Source organism: Atractosteus spatula, chromosome 5 (genome assembly GCF_055471065.1).
Source record: "Atractosteus spatula isolate fAtrSpa1 chromosome 5, fAtrSpa1.hap1, whole genome shotgun sequence".
NCBI lineage: Eukaryota > Metazoa > Chordata > Actinopteri > Semionotiformes > Lepisosteidae > Atractosteus > Atractosteus spatula.
In genome coordinates this window covers 37,227,169-37,241,793 of record NC_142710.1, presented here as the reverse complement: position 1 = coordinate 37,241,793, position 14,625 = coordinate 37,227,169, and the positions used below count along the sequence as shown (strand labels likewise).

At 36.7% G+C, this 14,625-nt stretch overlaps 1 protein-coding gene across 4 annotated transcripts in view; it reads left to right on the top strand.

The window, feature by feature from the left end:
- vti1a (vesicle transport through interaction with t-SNAREs 1A) overlaps positions 1–14,625 on the top strand; it is a 178,956-nt gene that overhangs the window by 104,089 nt on the left and 60,242 nt on the right. For 2 of the 4 annotated variants that reach the window (XM_088917403.1, XM_088917402.1), the window contains 2 exons: positions 1,297–1,367; positions 9,575–9,636. In XM_088917403.1, coding sequence (XP_088773529.1) covers positions 1,297–1,367; positions 9,575–9,636 — 133 coding nt within the window. Of the gene's footprint in view, positions 1–1,296; positions 1,368–9,574; positions 9,648–14,625 lie in introns of all 4 variants that reach the window. The other 2 variants (XM_088917405.1, XM_088917404.1) reach the window with 1 other exon arrangement.

Sequence of the window (14,625 nt, the reverse complement as noted above, 5' to 3'; positions counted from 1 at the left end):
TGTTTGTTTTTACATCGAGCCATACCCGGGTTAGTATAGCTTTGCATCTTAATACGACAGAGGAACAAGGAGGTCAAGTTTGTTTTTATTTTCTAAAGCAAAAAGTGTCCCAGCTTCCAGACCTAACCACCTGGATCCAGTAACCCCTTAATATTAAATAACCATGGAGCCCTTTGCATTTTGAGACCCCTTTGCCTACTAGGAATTGCTTTAGCCCATGTTCACCAACTCTGGAATGATTTCAGCAGTAATCCTGTGAGAGCCAGAGGGCACAAACTGTGAAACATCAAAAGGGCCTGTTGGCTGCTGGACAAATTCTGGAAGCCAATTTTTCAGCCAGTGCACTATGCCTGGGCGCCAATGTTTTGTCCCTTCTGTGTCAGAGAGGTGGGTGGAGGGGGTGTGAGTGGATTACTTTGCACTGACTGCTGGTTGTGTTGAGACCTGAACTTTCAGCTTAAGATGTGCCAAGTTGTGTGCGGCACTTTGCTGGTCACCCCATCGGGGAATCTTTGTTGTCAGCGACTGGGTGCAGTTGTTGATCCTCAGATATGTGGTAGAGATGTCGAAAATGTCGGCAGCTGGTTTCTCCACAGTCCTCCCTGCTCCAACTGGAACCAGTCAGGAGGTGGGGGCTGAGGGCTGCAAGCAGCTTTTTTTTCATATGGTTCAACAGCAGCTTAAACCTTGCGCACATAAAAAGTAATAGAGAAAATAAAACCGCTTTGTTATGTGCTTATGTCACTGCCGGCAGCTGTAAGCACAAAGGTTGAATTCAGCGCAAACTGTCAGCAGGCCTCACGCGAAGGTGTGTGATAAAAATGTTTTCATGAAGTGCATTATGTGAATGTTTGTGTCTTTATTTTCTGAATAAACTAGCCTACTAAAGCAGCAAGCCCTCAATATTAATCTTATTTGCTAAATACTCCTTTGATTTGGTGACATTGAAACTGGGCCAATTTAGCCAATATATCTAAAGCAAATCAATGAGATAAATATAATTCTGAAAGCAACAGTGATGATGACTGTTTTGCCATTAATCAAAAAAATATTGTGCTTACATCACGAGCCTCATGTTCATAGATATGAGTCTGTGTCGGCCTAGCATTTATGATCTCCTTGTGGTAATAGGTGTGTAAAAAAGGTTTTATGTATTATGTCTTTCGGTATATGTGCCAGCAAAACCAAAATAAGTAAATGGAATTTTGTTTCCACAGACAGGAATACTCATGGGTTTGTATAGGTGCTACCTTGTTAATTCTGTTTTATTTATTAGTTCATTTTCATATTTTGCAGAGCAAATTGGCCAGGAAATTTTAGAAAATCTCCACCTTGACAGAGAAAAAATACAGAGATCCAGAGACCGGGTGAGTTTCTCGTCTATTGTATTTCATGTCTAAATTTTTCTGTTTAGGGGGTTGAAATAAAAAGAGCTTCACACAAATCCTCAGTACTAACAGTTGCTTAAGATGTAAAATATAAATATGTTATCTTCTTACTATGAAGAAGATATTATGTTTCTGTTATTATATTATTGTAGTTGTTTTCCAGAGGGAGAATTGTCCAAAGCTGCTTTGGAATATTTCTCCAAACTGATTTGATTTTTAGGCCTGCTAGTATTATCCACACATGCTATACTCTGCTTGCATGCAGCCTTTGCAGTCAGACAATTTGTAAGGAAGAAACGCTATAAATTCAGTCTGATTGTAAAGGCTTGTTTCATCTCCACCATATTTGATATTTGTTCCTTACACACTTAATTTTTTACATAAGTGTGCAATATACAGCTTGACAGAATAAGTACAGTACTTCAGTTTTAGATTCTTTATGGTGATTTCTCAATACATATGTAATTTTCATCATTTAGGAATTCTGCTTTGCTTTTTTTATTTTTATTTCCTTTTGAAGTTTTTTTGTTATTCCTTATTTGTTGCATGTCCACAGGACAGTTGTGAGAGTGCAGTCTAACTAATATAGACTATACATAGATGGTGAATTAAAATGTAAAATCACAAAATGTTCTTTTAATTTGATATGTGAAACTTTCCAAGAGTACAAGATGACTGTCTAGCACATTTGAGTTACATTTCTCAATTGAGAAATATCAGAAATATTGAGTTTAAAATATGGTATTTAAAAATGTATTTATGTATTACAAAAACAAAGTCTAAAATTCAGAAGTAGATCTGGATATACTACTGGATTTTGAATGTTCGATTATGACTTTGGCTACGTACGATGGATAAGAATATCTTCTTCATGTTCATGCAGCAAGAAGTCACTTGTACTCCAGATATTTTAGCTCAAGGTCTATTCACAATATATTCATATACACAATATGAAACATGAGCCTACATTTGAAAGCCCCAACTTGCATTAAGCTATTGCTGTGTTTCTCTGTCTTCCATAACACTTTTTGATGAGACACGTGCTGTATTGGCACTCATGAAGTAAATGTGGAAGCTTTTGTCTCATTGAGTTCGTAAGGGGGGAATCAACTGTGCATTAATAACTTCTGGTGCAAAGTCACTTCCTTTATTTTACTTCTCAACCAAAAGAAGATAAGTAACTGACAGTGAGTCAGCAGTAGGGCCATAGTACACAGTTTGAATCGTATGGACACAAGACCTTTTCTTAGGATCTGGGGTACATAGCCTCATTTATAAATTAATTTAATATTTTTGTAGAAATATGAAGAAACAAGTCCCAGATTCTAAACCTTACCACACTGAAAGAAGATGGTTCATTTGATAGGACTGTTGTGAGGTTAAAATAGATATTTAAGAAATTAGCATTTCTGTTTCAAATAAAATTATTTGTGTTTCTTTAACCAAGACATTGATTGTGTATTCAGTCTTATTATTTGTTTAATAGTTGTTTAGCTTTTATTGTATTTTAGTTTGGAAATGTTTGGAAATTTTCAAACACATTTGTAAAGCACCACAAAACAAACGATAATCTCCAATCCCAATTTTGCAAAAAGAACAAAATAAAAGTGATACTATTGAATGCATGAAGCATTTTTATCAATATAAAGAGCACACTCCCTAAAGCAAAATAATAAGTAAAAGAATAAAATAAAATCTGATTTTCAGGAAATTACGACTGATGCTCTCCCCGTGCAAATTAAATTATTTTTTTAATGCAGTTGTGAAATTGAGGTATTGAAGGCTCATACCATGGGTGAGAAGGCTCATACCACGGATGATCATGGCACATCAGAGAAGTGATATTCTCTCTGAACAACTGCACGCCTTCTCAAGCATTTCTTCCTCATGTAAAACACAAGCTAGAGTCGTCCACTTTCCATATTGTGGTATGCTCTTAGAACTCAGACATCATCTGCTAACAGTGGATTCATTCTCCATCAGAAGAGAGATCCAATCCTTTTGTGATATGTTTCCAATAGCTGTCCTTACTAGGCAGATGTAAAATTGTCAGATCCCAGTTAGGGGCCATCTGAAATGCTTTTTATGAAGAACGGTTAAAGATCACAACATGTCAGTTGGCATTGCAGACTATTTCAAAGGAAATAAAACATTTCCTTTCAAAGGTCTGCTGTCTACAGAGAATAATGCACTCCCATGAGTCTAGGCTGGCCCTCCCCAAAGGATGTTTTGCCTGGTAAAAATATAAATGTTGCGATAGAAGTTGTAACATGAGTGTTAAACTGTATGTTTTGCATCTACAGTGTGTAAAAAAACAACATAGTTAAGGCAGTAGTGTTCAGCAGCAAACATAACATTTGCTGTGAAATGAACATTCTTACATTAATATGAAATGAACATTCTTAATGGAAATGAAATAATCTAATATAGTTCTTTAGAAGATAGTGCAGGGAATTCTCAGAAGATAAATCATACAGCAACATTTTTTTAAATGTTGACATGCATAAATAAGGCTTTAAATTGAATGTTCTTTTCAGCATTGGTTTTTCTTCTTTACTGTATATAAGGTATATGGCTCGAGTTGTATTAGTGATTGTGATTTTCATTGTAGGGAAACCCCATAGTATAACATGCATTGAATGAAGCCTTGTATTTAACTTGTGGAAGGTTATACGTTGTGAAAAATACAATCAGAGTGATAGCAAGAGACAGTGCTATGCCTTCCAGGTAGGCATTAAAGTCAAATGTTGTGACCAGCTTTTCAGCTAAAGTCGGAGACAATGTAGGACATAGTTTGGCAATATTTCTGAGATGGAATAATTATGTTTTTACAATATTTTGTACATGTGGTTCAAATGTCATGTCTGAATCACATATCACCCCCAAGATCTTCAATTTCCATTGCAATTCAAGTGCAGTGCCATTAGACAGATAGGGTTACTGCGTTAGATTTACAACGTTAATGGGGGGTGCTAAGAAGCATGACTTCAGTCTTATCACAGTCATGTTGTTACATGTTGTTTTGAAGCTGGCTCAATGGATCCATCATTATTGTATTAGGTGGGGTGAGTATGCAATGCAGCCAGACACAAAAATTAGGCAAAATATTATTTTATTTACACACAGGACACAGGTTCTTCAATATAATCAAGAGCACTTTTTCATCCCTATCTGTGGACAATCAATCTGCTATCCAACTCTCAAAGTCTTTTTTTATTGAGAAATGACCAGTCTTGCCTCTTGTATCTCAGTGGTCTGTGTTTCATCATCTTCATTCCTGCTCTTCATTGCCAGCTTTGGCCTCCTTCCTCCCCAAGGAAGTTTCAATTTTTCTTTTCCTGTTGTCCATCACACTGTCTGATCCCGACGGCCAGCATGAATTTCTGTTTGACCCCTTTTCTCCTGTCCATTGGAAAAAAAAACTTTTTGTTTTCCTTGAGTTTATTTGCCTTTCACATGACCCCTGACTCTCTCTCTCTCTGCCACATGAGAATTGGAGAATCCTGGAGTTTGTAGTTCTCTCCTGGCTCTTCCAGACCGCTGGCAGTGACATGGCAGTGATCTCTGACTCCACAATGCTTGAAACTGATCTAAAAGATTGATTCTTACGTAAAGTTGTGTTGGACATGAAGTGTGCTGCAATGATCAGAAATGTCTGATTGAATCTATTTGGCTCGGAGCAAAATGCAACGCAGGTGTCAGACTGTGCGTTTGTAAAGATTCAGATTTTCACACATTGAAGATGTGAAACATAATAAGAATGTTTAGAATTAGTATTTTAAGCCATTCTAAAGTTTCTGAATGAAACATTATTGTATATATTAAATACAGGCTTATATATAATATTATATATATTTTATACATAATCGTAAATATGGGGTTAATAAAAAGAGCATACTTTGACTATTTTATTAGAAAATTTCATTTTAAGCCTTTAGATTTTATTAGATGATTATATCTTGTTCCATTAGTAATACATATACAAATAGTTGTTTTTTTCATTTTGCTGAATAATGAACATGTAAAGAGGTATGCTGCAGCAGGAAGACGTGCTTTTACCAAACCTAACTGCTAGATATCCATATCCCTGACCTGCAAATGAAGTGATGCCATCCATGCTGTAGCTGTTTCTATAATGTTAATATACTGTAATATGAAATAAAACATATGCCCCTTTGTCTGCTGGAAGTGTCCTTCACCTTTCTTGGCCTCACTTTTTAAGGCTTTAGCTTAAATCTCTGCATACGAGACAATATTAAATAATTGTAAATGCCTGCGCAACGATGCAGCCCATTTAGAATCTGACTCCATCGCAAAAAAGCAAATATAGAAGCAGTCTTCTGGCCTTGTAGCTTGTTTGCTCCTTCGATACATGCAGGCCCCTGCAATTGCTGTTGAGGGAAAAAAAAAGTATTTTTAGGAAGACTGGGAAGTCCCTTGGGATGTATCTATCCTTGAGAGCAAGATATCAGGCGGCTCTTGGACTGGCTTCTTTGCCAAAAACCTAATTCCACCCAAACCACATCTGTGGCGAAGAAGCTGTAGACCAGCGAGAGCTGTCTTGGATTTTATCTCGTGCTGCCAGATATTTTATAGTGCATGACGCCCTGTGGCGTTTTGAAGAGAACTCCTCGCATTTTCACAGGGACGGTCCCATCACAGAAAGCTGATTACACTGAGAATTTTGCGGTTCCCTGTCAGCAGCACTGTCAGCGCTCTTGACACACACATTTTGAGAGTATTCTCTCAGGCGCACCTCCCCATTCAGACCAACCTCAAATAAACTGTGATCAGATAACCTCCATTTAATGGTGGAGGACACTGCAGCTCTCATCTCATGAGGTCTGAATACATTAGAGTAGAACGGGGAAAAAAGAGACGCAGCATCTGAGACCAGGGGTTCTCTGGTACATGTCAGCTCTGGGGCTCCCTTTCACGGCAGTCAATAGTTCGGACATCCCTCAGTGATAGGAGAAAAACGCATTTGATTAACGCATTTAAAGCGATGGTGTATAAGAGAAATGGTGCCATTTTTTTAATGCCAACCAGACTTTGAAATTAATAAAGCTGTAATGGTTTCGAGCAAGCAGCATTCGTTTCAAAGTCCAGTCAGTGGCTGACCAGACTTACTGAAGGTCTTTGAGCTTAAAATTTTGGTGGAATGCATTTTGCAGCAGCTTACTATCATTTCTGTTTCATTTAAAATCACACATGAGCCATTCATCAGTTAATGCTTTGAAAGCTGCTAACCACACAGCCACAGCTCTCTTGCCACCGGCTGTCAAGGGATGTTCAAGAAGACCATACCTCTTTCCATCTGTCCTGGCAGTAGTCATCATTGTCCCTGTTACTGCCTCATGTGCTGAGCATCCTTTGAAGGATGTTGGTGCTTCACCATTATGTGAACTCTAGCCTTCTAAATATGGAGCAATTGATCTTGTAGTACCACTAAAGCCACCATATTGCATTACATAGTTTAAAGCATTTATATGGTAGGTTAAAAAATAGGGTACAGATGTCCCCTGACATTTTTCACTGTTCTATGCCTGAACCATGCTGATATGCAGACAGCGAGCTTAGGAGTGGATCTGTCATAAGCCACTGAAAAGAAGAGTCAAGGTTTTTCAAGATTTTTATACATGACCAAGCTTTTGTGACTAACCACCTTAACTATTGTAATATTTTGTTCCTACAGTACATTAAAACTCTTGTTTGCTTTTTAGATTGTTTTTCTGTCAACACTGGAGGAATGTTTTGTTTGAGGTTGTACAAGATGTAGGGGTGTTAAGACACTGACTTGAGGAGATGCTGAGAAAGAATCTGTTTTATGTATTTTCAGGATGGGTCTACCACCTATCAGCAGCACAATGTCTTTTTCTTTTTCTTTTCTTTTGTAGCTCTTGGCGAACATGGTATTATTTGTCAATTTTGGATGTAGCTCTTTTTAATATTTCTTTAAAAAAAACAGTCTGCCTCTCTTGGTAAGCAGTGGGCACAAGGCAGAGTACACTGTGGACGGAACCACACACGTCCACACACTCACACCAGAGCCAGGTTTCCCAGAAGCCAGTTAACCTACATTCCTCTGGGTGCTCTGGTCAGACAGTATGTCTTTGGACTGTGGAAGCTTACCAGAGCACCCAGAGGAATCCCATGCGAACAAGGGGAGAACATATCATCTCCACGCAGATAGCACCCCAGGCCCCTGGCCCCAAGGCAGCAAAGCTAACCACTGCTCCACCAATACCTATTAATTTTTTAATGGGTAATTTCTTCATTAAACATCTGGTGTAGCACCTGATGCTTACACAGGGAGTTGATACATGGTGTAATGATTTTGATTCAGCAGTATACAGTTTGAGAAACTAATCACAAGTTCCAAAATGGATCTTCTGAGTAGAATTGCTGTATATTGTAGATCCTTTAGCGGGATCTGGTGAGTGCTTTTCTTCAAACATTTATTAATTAACAAACTTACAAATTAATTGTCATTTTTACAGAAGATATTCAGTTGCATTGCAGTCTGCTGTCCCACCGTTTTATTCTAATTTTCACTAAAATCTGAAGAGCTAGACAGCTGTTTATTCTAATTTAAATTAAAATGTAGCGTTATGTGTTAATATGCCATTATAAGGTGTTTACATATTTTTACAGATGCTTTTCAGTGTCGTTCTAATATATTTGATAAATTGTACTAAACCAAAAGGATTTTTAATCATGCTTACTAAGTTTTCATTTTTACTATATTAATTTATATTACTGACTGAGAAAATGTGGAAAATGGAATTATTAATTCATTCTGGGAAAATGTCCACTGATGAGCTGGTATATTATAATGGATGAATTTCTAAAAGCGCATATCTTCTGGATAACCTCCCTACACTGCCATTACTTAGATTGCAAATGGGGAAAAAGCACTCATTTTCCTGCAAAACTATCATCCCTTTAAATTCTACATTTCCTTCTGAACTGGATTTTACCTGCATTGACTTGGAATAGTTTTAGCTCTTGCACAGCTCTTTTCCACAATTTTCCACCCATTTTTTTATGGACACTAATTAAATGTTTCACCACAGGCATCATTAAATCAAATTTTAACTCATAGTAATACTAATAGAAATTGTAAATAATATGATTCTGACCTGAATGACCTTCCATAGCCTCTATACCAAATCTACTGTAAGTTCCTAACATGTGCCTTCCCAAGCTTTAGTAATGAGATAGGATAGATTTAAATGAGTGATTATTAATGTAAAATGCTTAGTTTCCCTCTTGTCTTCATTTTAAAATTTAAAAAAATGAAAAGAGAACAGCTGCTGAGGCCGAGGTTGTTAGCTGATTCGTTTTTGTAGAGAACTTTGCTGTAACCACAGTTAGAATTCCCGAGTTTCTGCATCTTAATGTTCCCTGTAGGTCCCATGTGAAATGTGACATACTGCATCACAAACTCATAAAACGAAAACAGATGTACAACATGAAAAGAAATTAAGTGAATACTTGCAATTAAAAGAAGACGCTGTCTCCTTATCAGTATTTGATCCGATTCAAAGTCTTTTTAAAATGCTAACTAATGACAGGCAGTAGTACCGTCAGAAAAGACACATTAAGAACCGCACCTTTTTTACTTTGCAAGCTTTTTGTCGTTAAATTAATACCAGTCTGGTTTAAATCTGTTCAGGAAAGGATCATAAAAGGCAAAAGGATTTGTTTTTAGATGGTCCTAAAAGATGATTTCTAGGCAATTTCCAAGTGTCACACCTCCAGCACATCTTATGAGTGTCAGGTCGACCACCTCTAGTTTGATTTCTGGCATAACTGAGCTCTCAGTCTTACCTGGGGTACTGATGGGAACCTCCAGATTGGTGCACATGCTCTCAGGGATCGTTGAGGTGAAATCACTTGGGGTTGATTTTTATTCTGCACCACAGAAACATCACTGTGCAGATCTCACTGAGAGTAGAAGGCCACCATTGGAGGTGAGGTCACTGATAATTTCAAAGTGGGGAAAATAGGGGGAATTGGGAACAGATTATGAACTTATACCTATATAGAGAACAACATTTCCTTTTGTGTCTCTGTCTAAACGCTGTGTACTTTTTGTTTGTTTCAGAGTGTGACAAGAAATTAGGCGTCCTCAGTTTTGTTTTGTGTTTATATATTTTTTTTTGTTTTTGTTTTGTGCATAGCTTCGTGAAACAGATGCAAATCTGGGGAAGAGCTCTCGAATCCTGACAGGAATGTTGCGCAGGTAAGAAGAAGGTAGGGCCCTTTCCCTTTTTCAAAAAACAGTGACATTACTTCCCTATGTGCTCTCCAGGTCATAGTTAATGAATATTCTCTTATGGAAACAGATAAAATATCTCTCTATGGTCTTTAGTAGGTTGTACTTTTATATTTTAAGTTTAAACAGGCCTCTTACTAAGATTTTGACAATTTTACCAGATATGATTCTTGCTTTGACTGTTCTAACCACTATATTTATAGATACATTGACAATTTATATTCCATGCATGACAATTCATATTCTTATTTGCCTCCAACATTGCATTAATACATGAGCTACACTGTTAAAAACTTTGATTTCTATAGTTTATTTTTTATTTTTTAAGTGAATTAACACAATAACTTACCTGTCAGATATATATACAACCTGTGTGTTAACTAAAAGCAAGTATCACATAATACATCAAGAGGAGACTGGTCTTTTACCCTCAGAGTTGTCCATTTTTTATTGAAGAACAGTTAAGTGCATGATCTTCTGAGGCTTTTTTTGTTGCAACAGGAGAAATAGTTAATTCTTTCATTAAGAGAAAACAAGGAAAAATCCTGTCTAACACTACAAGAAGCCTTCAATATATAGGAGCTATGCAGGTCTTTGTAGGCTGGTAGAACTTCCTTGAGTTTCACTTCAGAGGGAGGCTTTATCCTTTTCTCAAAGCCTAATGAAAAAATAGCTCCACACAGACAAGGGAGGCTTTAAAAAAAGCAAAAAAAAGGTTCAGTTTAACGTCTGTCACGTCTCCATTTTACAAACCGCTTCCATTTCTGTCTCTGAACCGTAACGTTAAATTTTTTATTAAGAGTAATATGTAAATGACACCAGCTAAATTTAAAATCCAGGGCAGAAAGGAAGTAGCAATTGAAATAGATGCTTCAATGCTTGTAGACAATCAAAACCAGCACGGCTTGCCGAAAGGCCCCCGGTGATGCGGACTGTAACCAATATTCTGCATATGTCTCCATTTTGTCAAATCTCATTAGAGGGCCTGCCTGCTTTATGTCATTGGAGCTGTCCAGAAATCATTCATCATTTTTAGTGTAAAGTAAATAACATGCAGTTATTTAAATAATATCATATTAATGTTAAAGTTCAGCTGTCACTTAATGGGACGACTTAATCAGACGTAGCATTTAGAAATATACGGCTACACATGGCTTTGCTTGGCTTTCAGGTTAGCGGATTCAAATCAGGATTTATGAGTTTTCTAGCCCAATGCGTTTCGCTGCGTTTATGCTTGATAGAGTCTGCCTCTCTTGTATGAAAGCAGAGACGAGCTATTTTAAATAAAAATAAAGCATTTCTTAATATTGAGTTTGTATAGGTTTTCAAAGTCATTTATAACTGGCAAGCACAAAGAAAACAAACTCTCCCATTGTCTTTTGTTAAGGCTCTCTTGAATACCCCTCTTCTTTCACATTCATTAAATTGCATGCATCTGTGAGGTCTGGCTGTTTGATTAATATTATTGCCTTTTGCTTCTGTGTTTTAGGGCTAGCTTCATTTTTGTTTTGGTTATAAGGGTCCAAGCAGTGTATGAAATGTTATTTTATTTTAAAGTGCATAATAAGACGGGGGTACTGTACATATTACATTGACTTCACCAGTTCACAGTAAAACCACAGCTATTTTGTGCCACAGAGCGTATGTGCATGTAGAAATAGTGACTCCCTTTCCTTCAGATTCTTTTGTTTCACGGCATCACTTAAGCTTCATGTAAGCATAAAAGTACCATGGACTAACAAGTTAATTTTGAAGTACTGGTGCAGTAGAGTGCTGTATGGTAAAAATTCTTATTAAGCTGCAATGGAACATAAAGTGCTTGAAAAGCTTGTGATTTTGAGTAACGGGTGGTCAGGGTTAGGGATGGGGGGCCCTAATGCTTAAGTCTCACCGGAATGAGTTCTGTGCCTTACAGGCACTTTTGCATCTATTTTATAGGATGCAAATGAACGGAACTGGAATATTGTTTTGAGTCAGTGTGTGCATGTCTGTGTCTAAATACTCCAAGTTAAAGTGACTGTAAAGCAGACAAATCCACAGAATTGCTTCCAGTTCCACCATCCTGCAGTCGTGCGACAAGGTGGAGAAAAGTGCCTTTAGCGCTTATCTTATATAAAATGAAACATGGGCTGAGTTATCCCAAAGGGGCTTGCAGACTCTGCGAGCAGACCTCAGAATCACAGAAACTTCTCAGATAGGGACTACAAAGAGTATTGAACTCCATCAAGTTATTTATAATGTCGATGAAAGTGGTGCCCAGATGACATAAGAGCCTGGCTCTTTTATTTTCCTTCCGCCAACATGGAATGAGAAGCATTAGGAGTTTTCAGTCATTTATAAGAAAAAGAATATAAGAAAACAGTAAGAAATGAGGTGAGGTTAAACTATTCATATGAAACAAAAGGTCCTGTGTTCTTTGTATATTTATATGATGGCCTTATTTTTTTTTCTTCAATTTGTCTGTAAGTATGAGGATGATGGTTGTAATTATAAGGTGATATTCACACATTTTATTGCATTACTTCAATTTATTTAACAATTGTGGTGAAAAGTTTTAGAGCTGGTTACTGTCTAACCTTCTTCCTGCTGGCAACACCGTTATTCTTTTAATTATGATTCAGAGGACTCAATAAACAATTTAATATAGAAGGGGACAAACCCATGTGCAGGAAGAGCTCTCAAGCCCCACAGACCAGTACCAGTGCCTTAGAGGGATGAGTAGTCCTGGTACGACCAGTGAATGGACTACACAATGTTTTTCTCTGTTTTCCGTCCGAGAGCGTTAAGACAGTAGAGCATTTATTTATTTGAGCCTGATACGGTTAACTTTTATGTTTCTTAAAAACAGGGTTATGTGTGGGAGAGGACTTCACAGCCCCTGTGTAGTGTTTGTATCTTATTTATTTTTCATCATTATTTATTTAGGAAGCGTAAAGATTTGGAGTAGGTACCAGCATTTGAAGGGGCTGAGCAGCACAAGCTCTCCTGTGTCCCCTCAACCCCCTTGCCTCCTGGATCACAGCGGCGTTGTGTTTTGAAGGAGTGGGCGCATGCTCAGAGAGGGCTGATATAGCATGCAGGTGGTCGAGTCAGTCGCCACGCAGATCAAAAGTCAAATCCTTCTGTGAATCTCCCTTTGAAATGGGTATGTGGCTGAGACAAGGCAAGCCTTATCTCTCAGACAGACTGAAAAAAGGCTACATACTGCACTGAAAGAGTTCCATATTCATGGTGTTGCACAAAACACCATGATTTTTTAAAGAACTGTTGTGCGTGAAAACAAATAAGACATCAGTGAGCACATGTATACAGAATATGATTTCTGCAACCCGCATGCATGCTGTGTTTGTAAGTTGGTATTTTTATTTAATTATAAGTTGACATTAGAGCTGAATGAAACAAGTATTCAATTATTCAGGCTCCATTTGCAAGGAGGAGTTAAAAATGATTGATTGTCGAGAGTTCGGCCAGTCATTTTACTGTATATTCATTGTCTAATTCTTCCAAATACACAGTCATGTGAAAATGACTTTAATTAAAAACAGTTTTTCTTTTGATTAGGTTCAACAAATAGACTCTCAAAACAGAGTTATGTGAAGAGTTCCATTCCCTTTTCTGCAGATTAATCACTTTCTCTCATTTTTCCTACCAAAACCTTATAATTTTACAGCTAGTTATTTAGTTTCAAATATTCAATATTCATTTCTCTTTAACATCATTTTAACAGTTTGCAATATATATACAGTTGTAGATGTAATTATAGATGATATGTAACTGACCAAGACTATTTTTAAATTTCTTAAATATAATATTGTGTTGTGATCTCTAATTAATGTAAATGTTATGTTATATTTATCATTGACACCTTTTGAATGGTAACAGTGTATTTTCTAAAATAATATATGCCTTTGTTTAATAATTTACCAATGCACTGTATATAGAAACAATTTAAACACAGCAACTTACAATTAAATTAAATGTTGAGAAAAATTAAAACATACAATAAAATTTAACATTGAGGAAACCTAGAGCATTAATATGTAGTTGTTTCAATAGTTTAAAAATACATAGATGAACCGTGATTTCCTTAGAAGATCATTCCAGAGTTGTGTGACTAAACATGAAACATTTAAGCGCCTGACAGGGCAAGAGGTTGTTTTGGAATGCATAGGAGGTTGTAATCTACATTTACTGTACAGCCTTCAAGCCTAATAAGTGGTAAACATTTGAAGTGAATTACAGTAGATAATTTAACATACAGGATACCAATATCTCTATCTACAACTCTGTAGACATCTCTTGTCATGTATCTATGTATGTGTAATCTACATATAAGTGTGAGTACATAATTATTGAAAATTAAGGGTCATTATTTTGTCTTAAAGGTGATAACAATGACAACGTTTAGGGTGGCATATTCTATACATAATCATGCAGATATGTTTTTTGGTTTACATGAAATTGTAAAGGAAAAGTTTATGATGTCACGTTGATAGCATGAAGTGATGCACATTAAATTTTGCACTGTTGTTTGCCAAGTCCTTTAGTTACTCACAAATTTGCAAACAATGTCAGGAAAAGAGATCAAAGAGCATAGCCTGGAGACATCTGAAAAAAGATGATGTCCTGAAGATTTCCAGATTTAGACTTCCTTAGTATTGGTTAGGTTTGCTTTTTCTTCCAGCTTGGAATATTAAAGATCTGATATGTAGGTCATATAATTAATGAAATGCAGGAATTCCAGTGGGTTGCAGAAGGATGCAAATTGAGGGAGTCTTGGGGCCTTCTTCAAGTCAGTAGTGAAGTCTAACAAAAAGATTTAATATTATTTTTAATTGGAGCTGAAAGATATAACAAATTATAGTTCAGTCTGTTTTTATTCTTTTATTTATTTAGTTTCCTTTTTTTCCTTTATGTTATGCTGTGCACTCATTAAAATGCAGGCTTGGAGTGCAA